Source organism: Lobosporangium transversale, assembly GCF_002105155.1.
Source record: "Lobosporangium transversale strain NRRL 3116 chromosome Unknown BCR41scaffold_9, whole genome shotgun sequence".
Taxonomy (NCBI): domain Eukaryota; kingdom Fungi; phylum Mortierellomycota; class Mortierellomycetes; order Mortierellales; family Mortierellaceae; genus Lobosporangium; species Lobosporangium transversale.
The window spans coordinates 200,588-215,807 of NW_019028987.1; the positions used below are offsets into that span (position 1 = coordinate 200,588).

Below are 15,220 nucleotides of genomic sequence, written 5' to 3' on the forward strand. Positions count from 1 at the left end.
CGGATGCCAATGGGTGCAGCCATGGAAGTAGAACCTCGCACCAGCATGGAGCGCCATCTCATGGACAGAGACCGCGAGGGTCAACTCTACCTGGAGGCACGTCGTCAACAGGCTGCCCAGGACCTGCTCGGGAATAGATCGTCCTTCCTCTCCACCATCACTCCTCCTTCTTCCAATCCCTCCTCCGTAGCGTCCTCACTCTTTCATGAAACTTTTTCTTCTTCACAAGAAGGCGTTACTATTCATTTCAACAGCACTTCAACATCCTTGCCCGCTACCCCTACCTCGCCCATCACTCCTGTCACCACAAATATGTCCTCTTCAGACCCTACCCCTGTCAGCCTTCCCCTCCCCAACAACAACAACAACAACAACAATAATAATCTCACCCCTACAGGGACAACAACAACAACAACAACAACAACATCCTCCTCATTATCGCCTTTTCGCTCCTTGGGTCCTTCTCTTCAAAACATCGTCCCCATCATTAAAAAGACGCGCCAAAGAGCTGCCACAGCTCAAGAACGATCCCTCACAACACTCCCCCCATCCACCTCCACTTCCAACACAGCAACAGGAACAGTAGAGACCATGGACCGACCCCTCGTCACCATTTCTCCCTCCAGCCTTGAATATCAACTCACCGCCAACTTGCTCAAATACCCAACACCTCCCTCACTCCCACAACAGCCCACCTCCACACGTCGCCATCGTTCAGGGTCACGGCCACGATCGAAATCTAGACCGCGTAAAAGTCGTCGAGGCACAGATATCGGCGATACCTTTGATACCCATCAGGACAATGACAACCCTCCTTCAACCTCCCAAAGCACAGGCCATCATCGACAGCGTGCAGAGCGTTCCAATAGTGGACGAAGAAAGAGGAGGGATTTTGAAGGTCGTAAAAGGGCCCACACCACCCCAACCTCAATCTCTACAGCAGCAGAGAGTAATCAAGTGCCCCCTCTCCCTCAACAGACCTCCTTGCCTTCACTTCCTCCAATCCCACCAAAGAGTCCTCGTACGCTCATCGCCACCTACTTTCCAGGCTCGTTGCCTCCACCTCCATCTAGAGGTCGGGTTCCTTTGAAGAATAAGGAGCCTTTGGTAGTGGCCCCAACACCTTTCAAGACACCTACTTTTGGACCAGCCTTGAGTATGATCAATAACAGCAGTTGTGCACGAGATGGGCCTCCGGTGCCTTCTCCTTCGACCTCACTTCAGTATATACCCTCGACCGATATCTCTCGCTGTTCCACCGCACAACCCCAGCAGAACAACAATGAGGATTCAGATTTGGCACCTCCCTCCACTCAACCTTCGCCCTGCACCTCAGCCTTGGGGCTATCATCCTCAGCTTCGACCAGCCATAACAATACCAGCGACAACAATGGTAATAACAACACCACTCACAGCAATAACAACAAAAGACGAGCACAGCCATTAGGTACGCATCGCCTGCCATCGGATGTGGATCTGTTGGTGGTCAAGAAGAGCTCCCGCACAGGCCGAAGCTTTCATAATCATCCCTATAACCATAATCATAATCTTAATATTCGTAATCAGCACATACCCATCAACAACTTTAGTCTGCTGAGCCATCACTGCACTTTTAACAATCAGCATCATGCAGAGGAGAGTCAACCCTTATCGACCTCAGGTTCCACTAGTCCAACCTCACCCACCTCAGAGTCCTTTATCAATACATCGTCTGTCCTGTCAGGTACAGCAGCATCAGCAGGAGCAGGAGTAGGCGTACATGAAGGTCGACGTAGTTCAAGTGGCACTATTTTTACATCGACAACAACTGTTGTGCCACCTTCAACTACACCTATTTACCCAAGAGGGTTGATGCCAAGCAGCAGTAGCCCTCTGGCGGATTCACATCTGCCATTGGTCATCCGTGTACAACAGAGAGCAACACCCTATATCCGTGAGCTATTTCCTGGTGAAATCCATCCTAATACGCCTAGCAGCACACATACCAGTCAGGACCTTGAGATTGTTTTGGAGGAAATCACAGGTCGGATCCGGACTAACCGCACCAGTGTAGATCCTTGGCCCTATCAAGTTCGTTACAACAATGGTGGTAATAGTGACAGTACTTCACCAACAACAACAGGACTGCGGGATCAGAAACCCTTGCCACGAACTCATCGTGAGAAGGAGCCACGATACTGGGTGTTTAGAGATCATGATGGGGCGATCGTGTTGGGGCCCATCTTCTTCTTGTTGGGCCACCTGCTCCCATTCATGTGGTGGATTGGTTCTGCTTATCCAAGTATTGAGCATCCAGATGAGAAGCGATCAGCAGCTGAACTGGCTCGGGAAGCAGAAATGGAGGCCGATATGGAGGCACGGGTCAGAGCTCGAGCTCGAGCGGAAGCAGAGGCTGTAGCAGCAGCAGCTAGGAGTACGACTATTTCTATTGAAGGAACAGGTGCAGGCGTAGGACCTGGAAGAAGGAATGATGGAGACTTGGAAGCTGGTCTTGGTCTTCGAGGGATGGCTGACGATGATTCTGATACAGAGACCGATGTGGGAGACCTACGAGATCATCCGGTGATTCAATGGTTACAAAAACAACTTCGGACGGTTGGAGCGACGATTGCATCCATCAAGACGAGTGTCTCTACAAACCCCAACAACAAAGATTCGACGATCGCTACATTACAGATTGTCAGGATCTCTGAAGATGGATCCAATGTGAGTGACGATTATTTGAGGCCCCGATACCATCAACATCAACATCAACATCAACATCAACATCCACTTCATTCTTTGGATCTGACGAATGTTAGTACAATTCATGTTCCGATCCCTTCACCCACTGCTGTGGCAGCAGCGGCAGCACAGTCGCGTGCTCGATCGATGGGACAAGATCGATTGTTCGAAACCCGAGGTCCTTGGTCTATTGCAGGGGCGATTGAGGAAGAAGACATGGGGTGTTCTGCCATGATGTTGGCACAACGATTGGAATACGACCGTAAAGTGCTTCGATATGAACTCGATCTTCGATGGAGACGTATTAATTTGATCTGGTCGATTGGATCGTTCGTCCTTGCCATCGCCATCACAGCTTTCATTGTTGGGTTCTCTCTGTAAAGGAAAGGGAAAAATAGGAAAAAAAAAAAAAAATTATTCCTTTTGCCTACTCTTTTGTTTTTACTGTTTTTTATTTTATTACTGTTTATTTTATATCATTTATATACTCTACATGTATTTTTAATATCATTTCCATCGTTCCTTGTACACTAGCCAGAGAGAGTAAAAAAAAAAAAGAAAAAGTTGTTCCAGGTTATTTTACCCCTGATGACCAAATAAAAAATAAAAAGTAAAAAATCAAAATATCCTCCGAACATTTTAAATGAGCTTTTTTTTTTTTTAAGATTTAAAACATTGTCCATTAACACATGGCAACAAAAGGTATATATATATATACAATGCCCAATGCCTTTGTCTATTACACCGGGTCGCCAGTCAATGTCAACTTTTTGAGATGGGCGAGCCCCATTATGACATTCCTCTCCTTATTTGACTAAATTACAGAAATAAAGATGGAAACAGAAAGGAATCTTCCGAGGAGTTCAGCAGCATTGTTTCTGTCACGCTGTTCTTTGCCAGGGATAAAGACAGGCGATCCATTGCCGATCACAGGTTGAGAACACTTAATCTTCATTTCTGAGGTCTTGCTTCTTTTGATATCCCTAAGTGGGCATGTGCTCAAGACGACTCACAATTAGTAAATGGCAAAGATACACAGGTTCATTGATCACTCAAGTGTGGTGCGCTGATGTGGCCGTGCTGTTCATTTCGAAGGCTCAATGCGCGCTTTTTTATAGGTTGACTTGACTTTTATACTCATCACTCCCAATTGTATCATTGGACTTCATTAATGATAAAATTACAGCACTCTGGAATGAAACACAGCCATTGAATTCATGCAACAAACAATTGTTTTTTCAGCCCTGCCACTTCAAGAGGCAAAGCCGAAAAATAATGGACCAACCGGCATCCTTTACTTACAAATAGAGAAATGAGCCAACTTTTTTTCTTTTCTTCATCTTTTCTTCTTCTCTTGAATCACTACCGAAATGACAGAATTTCAATACCAACAATTCCGATGCAACAACATCATTGAGAAAGTCTGTGCCAGAACTGCCCCCATATCCACAAGCAATGGCGACTTGTCGTGCTGGGTGACTTTGCAAGACATTCGACAAGTGTTTCCAGGTGCGTTCCGGTTCAAATTTGATGAGTATCCTGTTCCATTCCTTGCAGACCTTAACGGCAACTGGTAAGTTATTTTATTATGGCGCCTCTGTCAATCGCCCTGAAAATAAACAGAACCCAATTTGACACGTCTTTTTTTCTGATAGGATCCAGCCTCTGCGCATTGCGTTCTATCCTGACAAGATTCTGGATGTCTTCACAGAAGTACCGCAGTCCAGCAACATCAACAGCGAAAGCAACAGTAGTAGCAGCGCTGTCGTCCATTTGCCAACATCGAGAGACTCGGTGAATTTAGTCTCTCAGGATCCTTCTTTGTCTTCATCAAACTTGGTTCAAGCTTACAACCCATCTCTTACCACTCACAGCTTGGAAGAGATTAAGGAGTTGGTACTAGAAACCCTTAAAATGCAATCAGAAACAGTTAAACTACAGCATCAAGCTCTTGACAGACTTGCCATCCTCCAACAGAAAGCTGATGCTATCCTTGTCCAGACCTTTGAGCTTCATGAATATCCAATCCCTCGACTCTTTATCATTCTGCCTGTTGACAGCACCAAATGGGACCCAATGAATGTCTTGAAGAACAAGGTTCGCCTTCATTTCCTATGTGAATGTGAGGATCGCTCTGAAAAGGCAAGCAAGGACAGCCAGAAGAACAAAACCCATCTTGCCAGACATGAAGGATATGAGATCAGGAACAGCACAGAGTTCTTTCAAAAGTATGGGAAATACATGATCATCTTGTTACAAGGACTCAAGTTGGGAATGGGAACAACTCCAGGCTCATCTCTGACACCAGCCCCAAATCTGGTCGATGCCGGTATAAAATATTCGCTCGACTATTTGAACGAACTCACAAAGGAAAACCCAGGCTTGAGTGGCTTTAACACAATGGATGACTATGAAGGACTTGAAGGAGCAGATCTCCGACGACTGAGCACATTCCTTCAAACCAATGATGAAAACAGACAGCTTGGCAATTTGTACAGGACCAGGACAGAAGCAGGCCATGTCAAATGGGTTTGTGTCGATCACTATCGCTCGACGTATAAAGAGAAAGAACAGAAAGCGTTTGAAGATGTTGTGGCGATGAATTGGGGCAAATATGACTCACAGCTCGGTAAAGTGGTCATTCAGTTGCTATCCAGGATCACAGCTAGAGAGTTCTTCGAAGCCTTGACCAGAGCTAAACATATTTACGAGTTGGATATTACATTCCACTACTGGGAGTGGACCAAGAGTGATTTGGAAGCACTGAAGAATGCACTGAGAGTATCGAGTGTATCGATCCTTCGACTTGATCTTGGACGATCCCAAGAAAGCATAACCAGGAAAGTGCTTTCAGGATTCACACGACATGAAAAGCTTGTAGGCATCATAGAACTTAACAACATGAAAGTGATTCATGTTGTACTTCCTCCGGATGTCAAAAATCTATCCAATCTACAAAGCGCAAAATCATCACACCTTCACAAGTTATCCTTTGGGATGAGACCTCAAAGGATGAGAGCTAGTGATTTCCGACTGCTTATGAATTCGCTCGAGGCTTTGGTCATTTTGGATTTAGCATCCAACTCGATTGGAGATAAAGAGGCTCTGGCACTGTCAGAGGCACTCAAGACTAACACCAGTCTGACCAATTTGGACTTGAGTTACAACTCAATTGGGAATGAAGGAGCTCTGGCACTGTCAGAGGCACTCAAGACAAACACGGCCTTGACTAAATTGATCTTATGGAACAACTCAATTGGGAAGGAAGGAGCTCTAGCGCTGTCAGAGGCACTCAAGACAAACACCAGTCTGACCAATTTGAACTTGTACAACAACTCAATTGGGGATGAAGGAGCTCTGGCACTGTCAGAGGCACTCAAGTCAAACACCAGTCTGATCAATTTGGACTTGAGGGACAATTCAATTGGAAATGAAGGAGCTCTGGCACTGTCAGAGGCACTCAAAACAAACATCAGTCTGACCAATTTGGACTTGAGTCACAACTCAATTGGGAAAGAAGGCGCTCTGGCACTATCAGAGGCATTCAAAACAAAGACCAATCTGGACTTGAGTCACAACTCAATTGGGAATGAAGGAGCTCTGGCGCTGTCAGAGGCACTCCAGACAAACACCAGTCTGATCAATTGGAACTTGAGTTACAACTCAATTGGGAAAGAAGGAGCTCTGGCGCTCTCAGAAGCGTCCAAGAAAAACATGACCTTGAATGTTCTTGTATGGGAAGCGCCTTAATCGATTTGCAAAGAACTCTGAGGACCTTTAGCCAAAAGCTTTATACAAATGGTCGTAAAATAGATGCGCTGAATGGGTGATCTCATTGAAGGGACTACATATAGCTCTGTGTTGTGTTATAGAAAGCTCATATAGCACCACAAGTCGTTTGCTCTTGTTTCTCACTCGTCGATATTCTCAATTCTTTAGGCATCATTTGATTTTACATTTCCAGCTAGCTATGATAAGGCTTGCGGGTGTTGGACAATACATTTGACTGCTAGAGTCCTCGCCAATAATCAAATATATTTTAATTTGAATAGAATACTTAACGTACAACTCAAAGTTATAATTTTTACGACAGCGTTTTCGATTGATAAGAGGCTCGTCCTCAGACTCGCTATCCTCTATCAAACCAAACGTGTTTCCAGTATCTGGAGCAAGGTCCTCTATCTCAGGCTCCATGGCAACAGCCTCAGCTCGCTCTTGGTTTATTACTCTATCGAGTTCTGTATCCCACTCACTACTGACGACTATGATAATGTCACTAAGGTCCTCAATAGTCTCCTCTTCATCACAGACCTCTTGATAAACCTCATCGTCTAACACTTCTCCTTGTGCCCGACTCCTCTCGTTATAGTACCTCATACCAACCTTCACAGACTTCTTCCATACAGAGTAGAAGGCTCTACACGGAATCTGGGAAAACAAGTCGAGTATCTTTTTCTTCAGTAAAAGGGATGTCATTGTCATCTTTGCCCTTGAAGCAATTATGTTTTTTACGACGGCCCAGATCTTCTCAATAGGTTGGAGCTCGCAATGGTAGGGTGGAGTCTTGAGAGTTTCATGCCCACCGTTTTCCTGGGCTATTTTACTGATAGAAAAGTACGACTCGTCAGGAAGGGCTTTAGCCAATCCCATAAACTCGTCTTTATTCAGTGCTTTTCCATATTCTCTTGTTGGAATAACAATATCTTTGCCCGCGAGCCACTTTGATAGCTTTCACAGTGTTGCTCTTGGTTGGCTTTTTGTTTTTTTTTGTGAAAATGGTATGAGGCGCCATCAAGGTGGATTTGGCAAGGCCCAAGTCCCATCTCATTGAGATTCTTACAAGTTCGCTTGAAGATTCTGTCAAGTAAACTGGCGTTGAAGTTTCCATGATAATCGTGACCTGTTGCTACAACGCCTGCTTGTTTGATTTCCTCTGGCACATCGACACATAGCTCAGCTTCCTGTTCTCAAACTTTTTTTGATTGAGTCTTTGATCCTTTAGATGGCCAATCATATACACTGTCCTTGACGAATTTGCCGTTGATCTCTTTATTGGCCTCATCGTAGTAAACAACGAACGCCACAAATATAACCATTATTGGTTTTCTTCCTACATCGTTTACTACGCCGCCGCCACTTTGAGCCCAACATCTCGCTGCCGTATGGTCGATGTGCCAGCAAGACTTGCCTAGGAAGACCTCCAGCCTCCTTGGCGCCCAATTGCCGTCTACAAATCTCAGATTCTTGAGGCGGCGCTTGAGATACGCCGTACGGAACGCGACATTCTCTTTGGATTCGTGCAAGAAGTCCTGCCGGATCCCTTTGCCCCCATAAAATCCCATTTTACAAAGGTCGCGAATGATGGACCTTGCTGATCTGTCGATATCATAGTCGTCCTTCAGTTGGTTTGCATTTAAAGCTGCCGAATTAGGAGTTCCGCTCTTATTTGATTCAGCTATAATATTCATCACTTTCGAGCTTAGATTTTGATCCGCCTCTTTTTTGGGGTGTCCAGTTCTTCCAGATCCTGAGGCCTCGAGGATGCTTGTGGTTGCAAATTTAATTGCTATCACACAAGTATTTCCCCCCGCACCCAATAGAGTCGGTAGGTCCTTTGCTTTATCACCTGTCTTCATAAACCACAGGCCATTATATGAGGGCAGGTAGCTATCGGTATCAGAATTGAAAGATATTTTCGTGTTGTATACTTGAAGGGGAAAATGAGACTGAAAATGAGAATGAGGTGAATAAATGATCTGAATGTTCTGAATGAATTGATCTGAACAGCAAATTCCTAAACAAAACCATAGCTGAATTGACTTGGTGGCGACTGCATCTAATATATAAAGTTATGGCTTCGTTACGTGAATTTTTCGATTACCAACTTTTAATTCAAATCGAGTATTTTAAAAATATATTTGTTTATGACTTTTTGGCGAGGACTCTATTTAGGAGGCAAATCGTTTGAAAAGGAGCCAGAACTACTCAAGGTATCCTCAAGATAACTGTCATAAATTCATCGAACTGTCAAGAGATACTATGGATTCTTTGTTGACATCTAGAGATCAACTAAGTGATGAACTACAAGGCAGTTTAATAACTGAACAAATTATAGCACTTTGCTAGGGATATTAGTTGGTCGAACCAAGCAGAGGACCCATGTTTATGCGTATGTCCATGTCCAATGCATTCTGGAGCACCTAGAGCAAGAAGGATTGAAGGCCCACATTAGATAGAAGCAGTTGTCAGTTCTATAAAAGCCCTTTTGCTTCTCTCTACACATTTGCAAAGGATCACCGGCCTTTCACCGCTTCATATTTGTACAGCTCATGTCCAGGCTGTAAAGGGCGAGCTTTGGTATCTATGATCATCGTTGTGGGCCAACAACACTCATCGCAACTGCGTTTAAGAGCAAGTACAACAGTGATATGCTTGTTTAAATAGCACACCGTTCATTTGATGACATCACTCTAACCGCAAGCTTCTTGTATTATGACATTGGCATACTTATTTGAGGTCAATAGACTGGGAAGGATTCAGTTCATAACATTTTGAGTCGTCAGTAAACGCGATTACAGTCGCAGCAGCATTGGTTAAGGTTTTGTTAAGGAAAGGAAGCAGAGCATCCTACCGTTAACATCCACAATGGATTAATCAATACTAGCTGTCAATCTGAGAACCAGAGATGAGCAAATCAAAGACGGGAACAGAGATCAAGGATTGTCTTCAAGATACCTGTCGCAAAGCGGCTATCATATAAAAATCATTCGCACCAATAAGCGCTTTTAGATGGTTCCGAGTTCATCGAAAAACTATCATTATTTTACGCGACTGTTCTTTGCCAGGAGAAAAGACATTATGTGTTGTGAATGAGGTTGAAGATGGTCAGGAGAACAAATACAGAGATAAAAGATATGAAGCACATGTGTATGCCTTTGCTCAGTTCCTAGGCCTGCTGGTTTAAAAGTCTGAACTTCTGTATTGAAGAGAACGGTAAACATGCTGCAGTAATATAATTAGCTGATCTTTTGGGTATTACAGAAGCTCAAGGCGTTCTTTTTTTATGAGTCGAGTTCTATTAATCTACTTCAATCATATCTTTGACCATCTGAGAGCATTTCAGTAAGGTCACTTCACCTGCGGCGGATGTACTGCACCTTTTTTTTATTTCGTCTTTGTAGCACCAAATGGCGAAGCAGAAAAACGTGGTCGACTGTGTCTCTCTTTCAAAAAGTGAGATGAGATAGCTTTTCTTCATTTTGCCATCATCTCTTGAATCATCACCGAAATGACAGAACCTCAATACCAACAATTCCGATGCAACAGCACCATCGAAGAAGTTTGTGTCAGAACTACTGCGAACACTTCCGCAGACAATGACAGCTCGTCATCCTATGTGAGCTTGCAAGACATTCGAGACGTGTTTCCAGATGCATTACGTTTCAAGTTGGATGGGCATCCCATTCCATTACTTGTAGATTCTAATGGCAACAGGTATGTTACTTTATCATGGTCTTTTGTCAATTGCTCTGGAAAGAATATGAAATCCAATTTAGCTTTTTTTTTTTTTTTTTTTTGCTCTACTAGAATCGAACCTTTGCGCATTGCATTCTATCCTGATAAGATCCTGGACGTTATTACAGAAGTAACACAGACCAGCAGTAGTAACAACAGCAATGCCGTCGTTCATTTGTCAACAACAAGAGACTCGGTGAATTTGACTCCTCAGGATTCTTCTTTGCCTTCATCAAACTTGATTCAAGCTTACAACCCATCTCTTACCACTCATAGCTTGGAAGAGATTAAGGAGTTGACACTAGAGGGGATTAAACTGCAGGATCAAGCTCTTGACAGACTTGCCATCCTCCAACAGAAAGCCGATGCTATCCTTGTCCAGACCTTTGAGCTACATGAATATCCAATCCCTCGACTCTTTATCATTCTGCCTGTTGACAGCACCAAATGGGACCCAATGAATGTCTTGAAGAACAAGGTTCGCCTTCATTTCCTATGTGAATGTGAGGATCGCTCTGAAAAGGTAAGCAAGGACAGCCAGAAGAATAAAACCCATCTTGCCAGACATGAAGGATATGAGATCAGGAACAGCACAGAGTTCTTTCAAAAGTATGGAAAATACATGATCATCTTGTTACAAGGACTCAAGTTGGGGATGGGAACATCTCCAGGCTCATCTCTGGCACCAGCCCCAAATCTGGTCGATGCCGGTATAAAATATTCGATCGACTATTTGAACGAACTCGAAAAGGAAAACCCAGACTTGAATGACTTCTACACAGTCGACGACTATGAAGGACTTGAAGGAGCAGATCTCCGACGACTGAGCACATTCCTTCAAACCAACGATGGAAACAGACAGCTTGGCAACTTGTACAGGACCAGGACAGAAGCAGGCCATGTCAAATGGGTCTGTGCCGACCACTATCGCTCAACGTATAAAGAGAAAGAACAGAAAGCGTTTAAAGATGTTGTGAGGGTGAATGGAGGCAAACATGACCCACAGCTCGGTAAAGTGGTCATCGAATTGAGATCCAGGATCACAGCTAGAGAGTTCTTCCAAGTCATGACTAAAGCTAAACATATTTACGAGTTGCATATCACATTCGATTACCATTGGGTTTGGGCCAAGATCGATCTGGAAGCACTGAAGAATGCACTGAGAGTATCAAGTGTATCAATCCTTCGACTTGATCTTGGAGAATCTCAAGAAAGCATAACCTGGAAACTACTTTCAGCATCCACACGATATGAAAATCTTGTAGGCATCATAGAACTTAGCAATATGAAAACAATTCATATTGTGCTTCCTCCGGATGTCAAAAATCTATCCAATCTACAAAGCGTAAAATCGTCACACCTTCACAAGTTATCCTTTGAGATGAGGCCTCGAAAGATGAAAACTAGTGATTTTCGACTGCTTACAAATCCACTCGAGGCTTCGGTCGCTTTGAATTTAGCATCCAGCTCGATTGGGGATGAAGAGGCTCTCGCACTTTCAAATGTACTCAGGACAAGCACCAGTCTGACCGATTTGGACTTGCGTCGCAACTCAATTGGAAATGAAGGTGCTCTTGCGTTGTCAGAGGCACTCAAGACAAACACCAGTCTGACCAATTTGGGCCTGAGTCGCAACTCAATTGGGAAAGAAGGAGCCCTGGCGCTGTCAGAGGCGCTCAAGTCAAATATGGCCTTGAAGGTTTCTGTATGAGGGGCGCCTTAATCGGTAAGCGAAGAACTCTGAAGTTGTTAAGGCCGCTTATTATTGGCTGGAGTCATTGTCTGATTTAGTTGACTGGTTTGGCCAATGAAGTAGTGCTGGTTGACTTGAATTAGATAGCTGACTTGCCGCAGCTAGGCATCCATAGCGACGTCGTTTTTTTTTTTTTTTGATCCTTCAATATCGAATCTTCCTCCCCCCCCTTATTGAAAGTTCATCCTTTTTTGTAATGGCTCTCTATAAAGGCAAGCCTAATACGGCCAAAAAACTGCACTATGAGGACAGAAAGATACTGTTTGTAATCTCTCCTTAGAATCGTGTGAACGTCAAGGAGAAGCATCCAAGGGATTGTGGAATTCCTATATATCAGCCTCAAGGGGAGCTATGAGAAAATATAATGAGGAAGCAATCCATCCTCAAAGGATAGGAATCAAGAGTGCTCCATACTCTTCAGTATAATCTTAAGAGACCTACAAATCACACAACAAGACCGGACGCTTGTTGGATCAGACACAAGGAGTGACGAAGAGAATATAAATGCCAGAGACATCTAGAAGTGTGTGTAGCAGCCAAAGCAGGGCCTTAACAAAGGAGCAGACTGTTGTGGATGTCACTTCGACAAGGGCCGCCCAAAGTTAGACAGAAGAGGACTAAAAAGTGAAGTTCATTGATGAGACTATAATCGGTAAGAGTGAGGCCCTTTGGCCGAAAGTTTATTACAGATGACCGCAAAGACGCGCTGCATGGTAGTCTCTAATTGAACGGACTACACCTAGCTTTGTACTGTATTCTTTTGACAAGCTAATGAGCAAAGTTCATTTTATATTTAGTACATGCCAGCATAATAGCAACGTTCTACTGACTCGCTTTCACACATTTTTTTTTTGTCTTTCTCAGCACTACATCATGCCGCGTCCAAGAGCTATCAACGCATTGATTCCGGTCTTTGTCACAAAATCAGCAGATCCGTCTTTGATGAAGGATTGACTCTCGCCAAGTTTGCTCGTCGTTTTGGGCTCCTCGTACTCTACAATAAAAAACATTGTAAGAAAGTAAAAAAAAAAAAAAAAAAGTGGTAATTGTCATGCAGTCCTTCGAGGAAGAGCACATATCATGGCTACAAGCTAAACTTGAAAAAAAAATTCTAGCCTTACTATCGCTAGTCTTCACCAAACCATTTCACTCGTTTTCAGAGTTGTTCTTAAACAAGTGGACTATCATTCAAACTCATGCGTTATTAGGCAGAGGATTACAAAATCCTAGAGTGGGTCGCTGCTCGCGTCCAATGGACGAGTGATCTGATTATGTGGAGTCAACTTTAAGGAGGTCATGTTCGTTGATGAAGCGGGCTTCAACCTACATCTTACGTATATTTTTGGTCGAGCGCCGCAAGGGAAAAGGGTAATAAAAAATCGTCATACCCAACTAGGACAGAATGTTTCCCTTGTAGCTGCTGTTGTCCAGGAAGGCATTACCGCTTCAGAAGTCTGTTTAGTTGCCTTCAGTGCTCAAGTCTTCGAAGCTTTTTTGGCCGAAAAATCTATAACTGCTCTCTTAATCCCGAGAGTCATCATCATGGATAAGGTCTCTTTCCATAGACTACCAGAGATAAAAGACATTTAGAGTGCCCATTGTCACTTTTACTTGCGATTGCCTTCCTACACCTACCTCAATACGGCCGCATGGGCCTTTGGTAACTTCAAGACAGATGTACGACGTCAATATCCGTAATCATGAAACAGTCAAAGCACATCAATGATGGTATACTCGAGGTTGAAGCAAACATGTGCCAGCGATCCGCAGTCAAAAGAAATTTTTTGCCCGCAAATAGATGTGAATCTCTGCAACAGTGCTCACGAATAAAAAAAAAAATAAAATGGCCAAATTTATGTCAAAAAATGGCCATTCTGTAAGCATTTTCTATGCCAATTTAATTTAAATCTATTAAATATAAAATGAAATTTGCTTATTTAACTTGTCAAAAGAATAATAAATGCCTGTGTTTATCATGCTGGTACTTATTTGGACTACTGGGGATAAAATGGCCACCAATGCTGTCCTTCAGATGCACTAGCAATGGACCTGTCCCTGTAACGTCACTGTGCTTATGATTTAGGACACTTACTGTGGATATATGATTTCATGCTTTAATATCCTCTACACGCTTACCTCCAGGATAAACCCATCCCCAAGTACTCTACAAGTGGTTTCCAACCGCGTGGATACAAATCCTTGGCAGCTATCCATACATACTGCCATTTAAGCGCTAGGGCCCAAAAGAGCTTTGAAAGCTCCTCACTCTGGCAACGTGCATTTTGATAAGGTATGTGGCCCCATCATCAGATACAGTACACTTGCATATGAAAGCGCATTCACTATTAGGAGATTTCCTTTCTCAAACTCGATATTCACTTTCTCCAGAACTGGCAAAGTACAGAATAAAACAGAGAGCAACCCACGACACTCTGCATTGTCATCAAGATGACTAAATGCAAAACACAGCTTCGCTGAGGGGCCTAAAAACCAGGAATTTATGATTGTAAAATCAGCAGATGGTATCAAAGAGTTGATTTTATCTGAACGTGAAAAGAAGTGTTTTTCATGCCCTTTTTTTTTTACAGGCAGAAAACAGATTTTTTCTGTTCTTTTGCTTCTTTTAAGCAGTGCTTGAATGCTTGTTCGTTGCTTTCATAGAGGGTTATTTTGATCAAGAACATGCTAATGGTAAGAATTGGGTTAAGGGTCGCCTTGTTCCATTCTTGAGGATGTTTATTCATCACATATAAACCATTGAATACGTTGCTAGTCCCGCATCATCCTCACTGCTTTTGACGGCTTTCGGGAGAACTCTTTTAAAAGCTGAAAAAAAATAAAAATAAAAAAATAAAAAAAAAAATTACGCGTTCGGAATTCAGGAAAATATAATGGCTGCACCGATATCACCAAGTTGTCTTTGACTGGACTATATATGCTTGTTTGGGCACTAGTCTAATATTACTCAGCGGAAATAGTCCATCAAATAGCAAACCCATCAATACTTACAAAAATGTAAAGCAGCCTCCACGCTCATCCTTCTGACTCCTTCGAAAGCAAAACCAATTATAAACATCGAACCGCATTATCCGTTCCAGACACAAAGCTGGTTTTTAGAGCATGATTCAATTAACGTAATGAAATAGTGCGCGTACTAAAACTATGGAATGAAATACCCTAGGATCCTGACGATTACAGTAGTAGAAGGTATCAAAAAAAAAAAAAAAA

The 15,220-nt window shown here is 43.2% G+C and overlaps 3 protein-coding genes across 3 annotated transcripts; all 3 read left to right on the forward strand.

The window, feature by feature from the left end:
- BCR41DRAFT_349028 (hypothetical protein) lies at nt 1-3,150 on the forward strand (the record flags this gene model as incomplete). Its single annotated transcript, XM_022023396.1, has 1 exon — nt 1-3,150. One exon carries the CDS (start codon nt 4-6, stop codon nt 3,103-3,105), a length of 3,102 nt encoding a protein of 1,033 aa, XP_021883529.1. The 3' UTR covers nt 3,106-3,150.
- Nucleotides 3,151-5,763: 2,613 nt separating this feature from the next.
- BCR41DRAFT_333685 (hypothetical protein) lies at nt 5,764-6,562 on the forward strand (the record flags this gene model as incomplete). The annotated part of the gene is made up of 1 exon (XM_022021902.1): nt 5,764-6,562. One exon carries the CDS (start codon nt 5,764-5,766, stop codon nt 6,472-6,474), a length of 711 nt encoding a protein of 236 aa, XP_021883530.1. The 3' UTR covers nt 6,475-6,562.
- A 3,450-nt stretch (nt 6,563-10,012) lies between these two features.
- Nucleotides 10,013-11,950, forward strand: BCR41DRAFT_420288 (hypothetical protein; the record flags this gene model as incomplete). The annotated part of the gene is made up of 2 exons (XM_022029878.1): nt 10,013-10,218; nt 10,312-11,950. 2 exons carry the CDS (start codon nt 10,013-10,015, stop codon nt 11,948-11,950), a joined length of 1,845 nt encoding a protein of 614 aa, XP_021883531.1.
- Between the last annotated feature and the right edge of the window lie 3,270 nt (nt 11,951-15,220).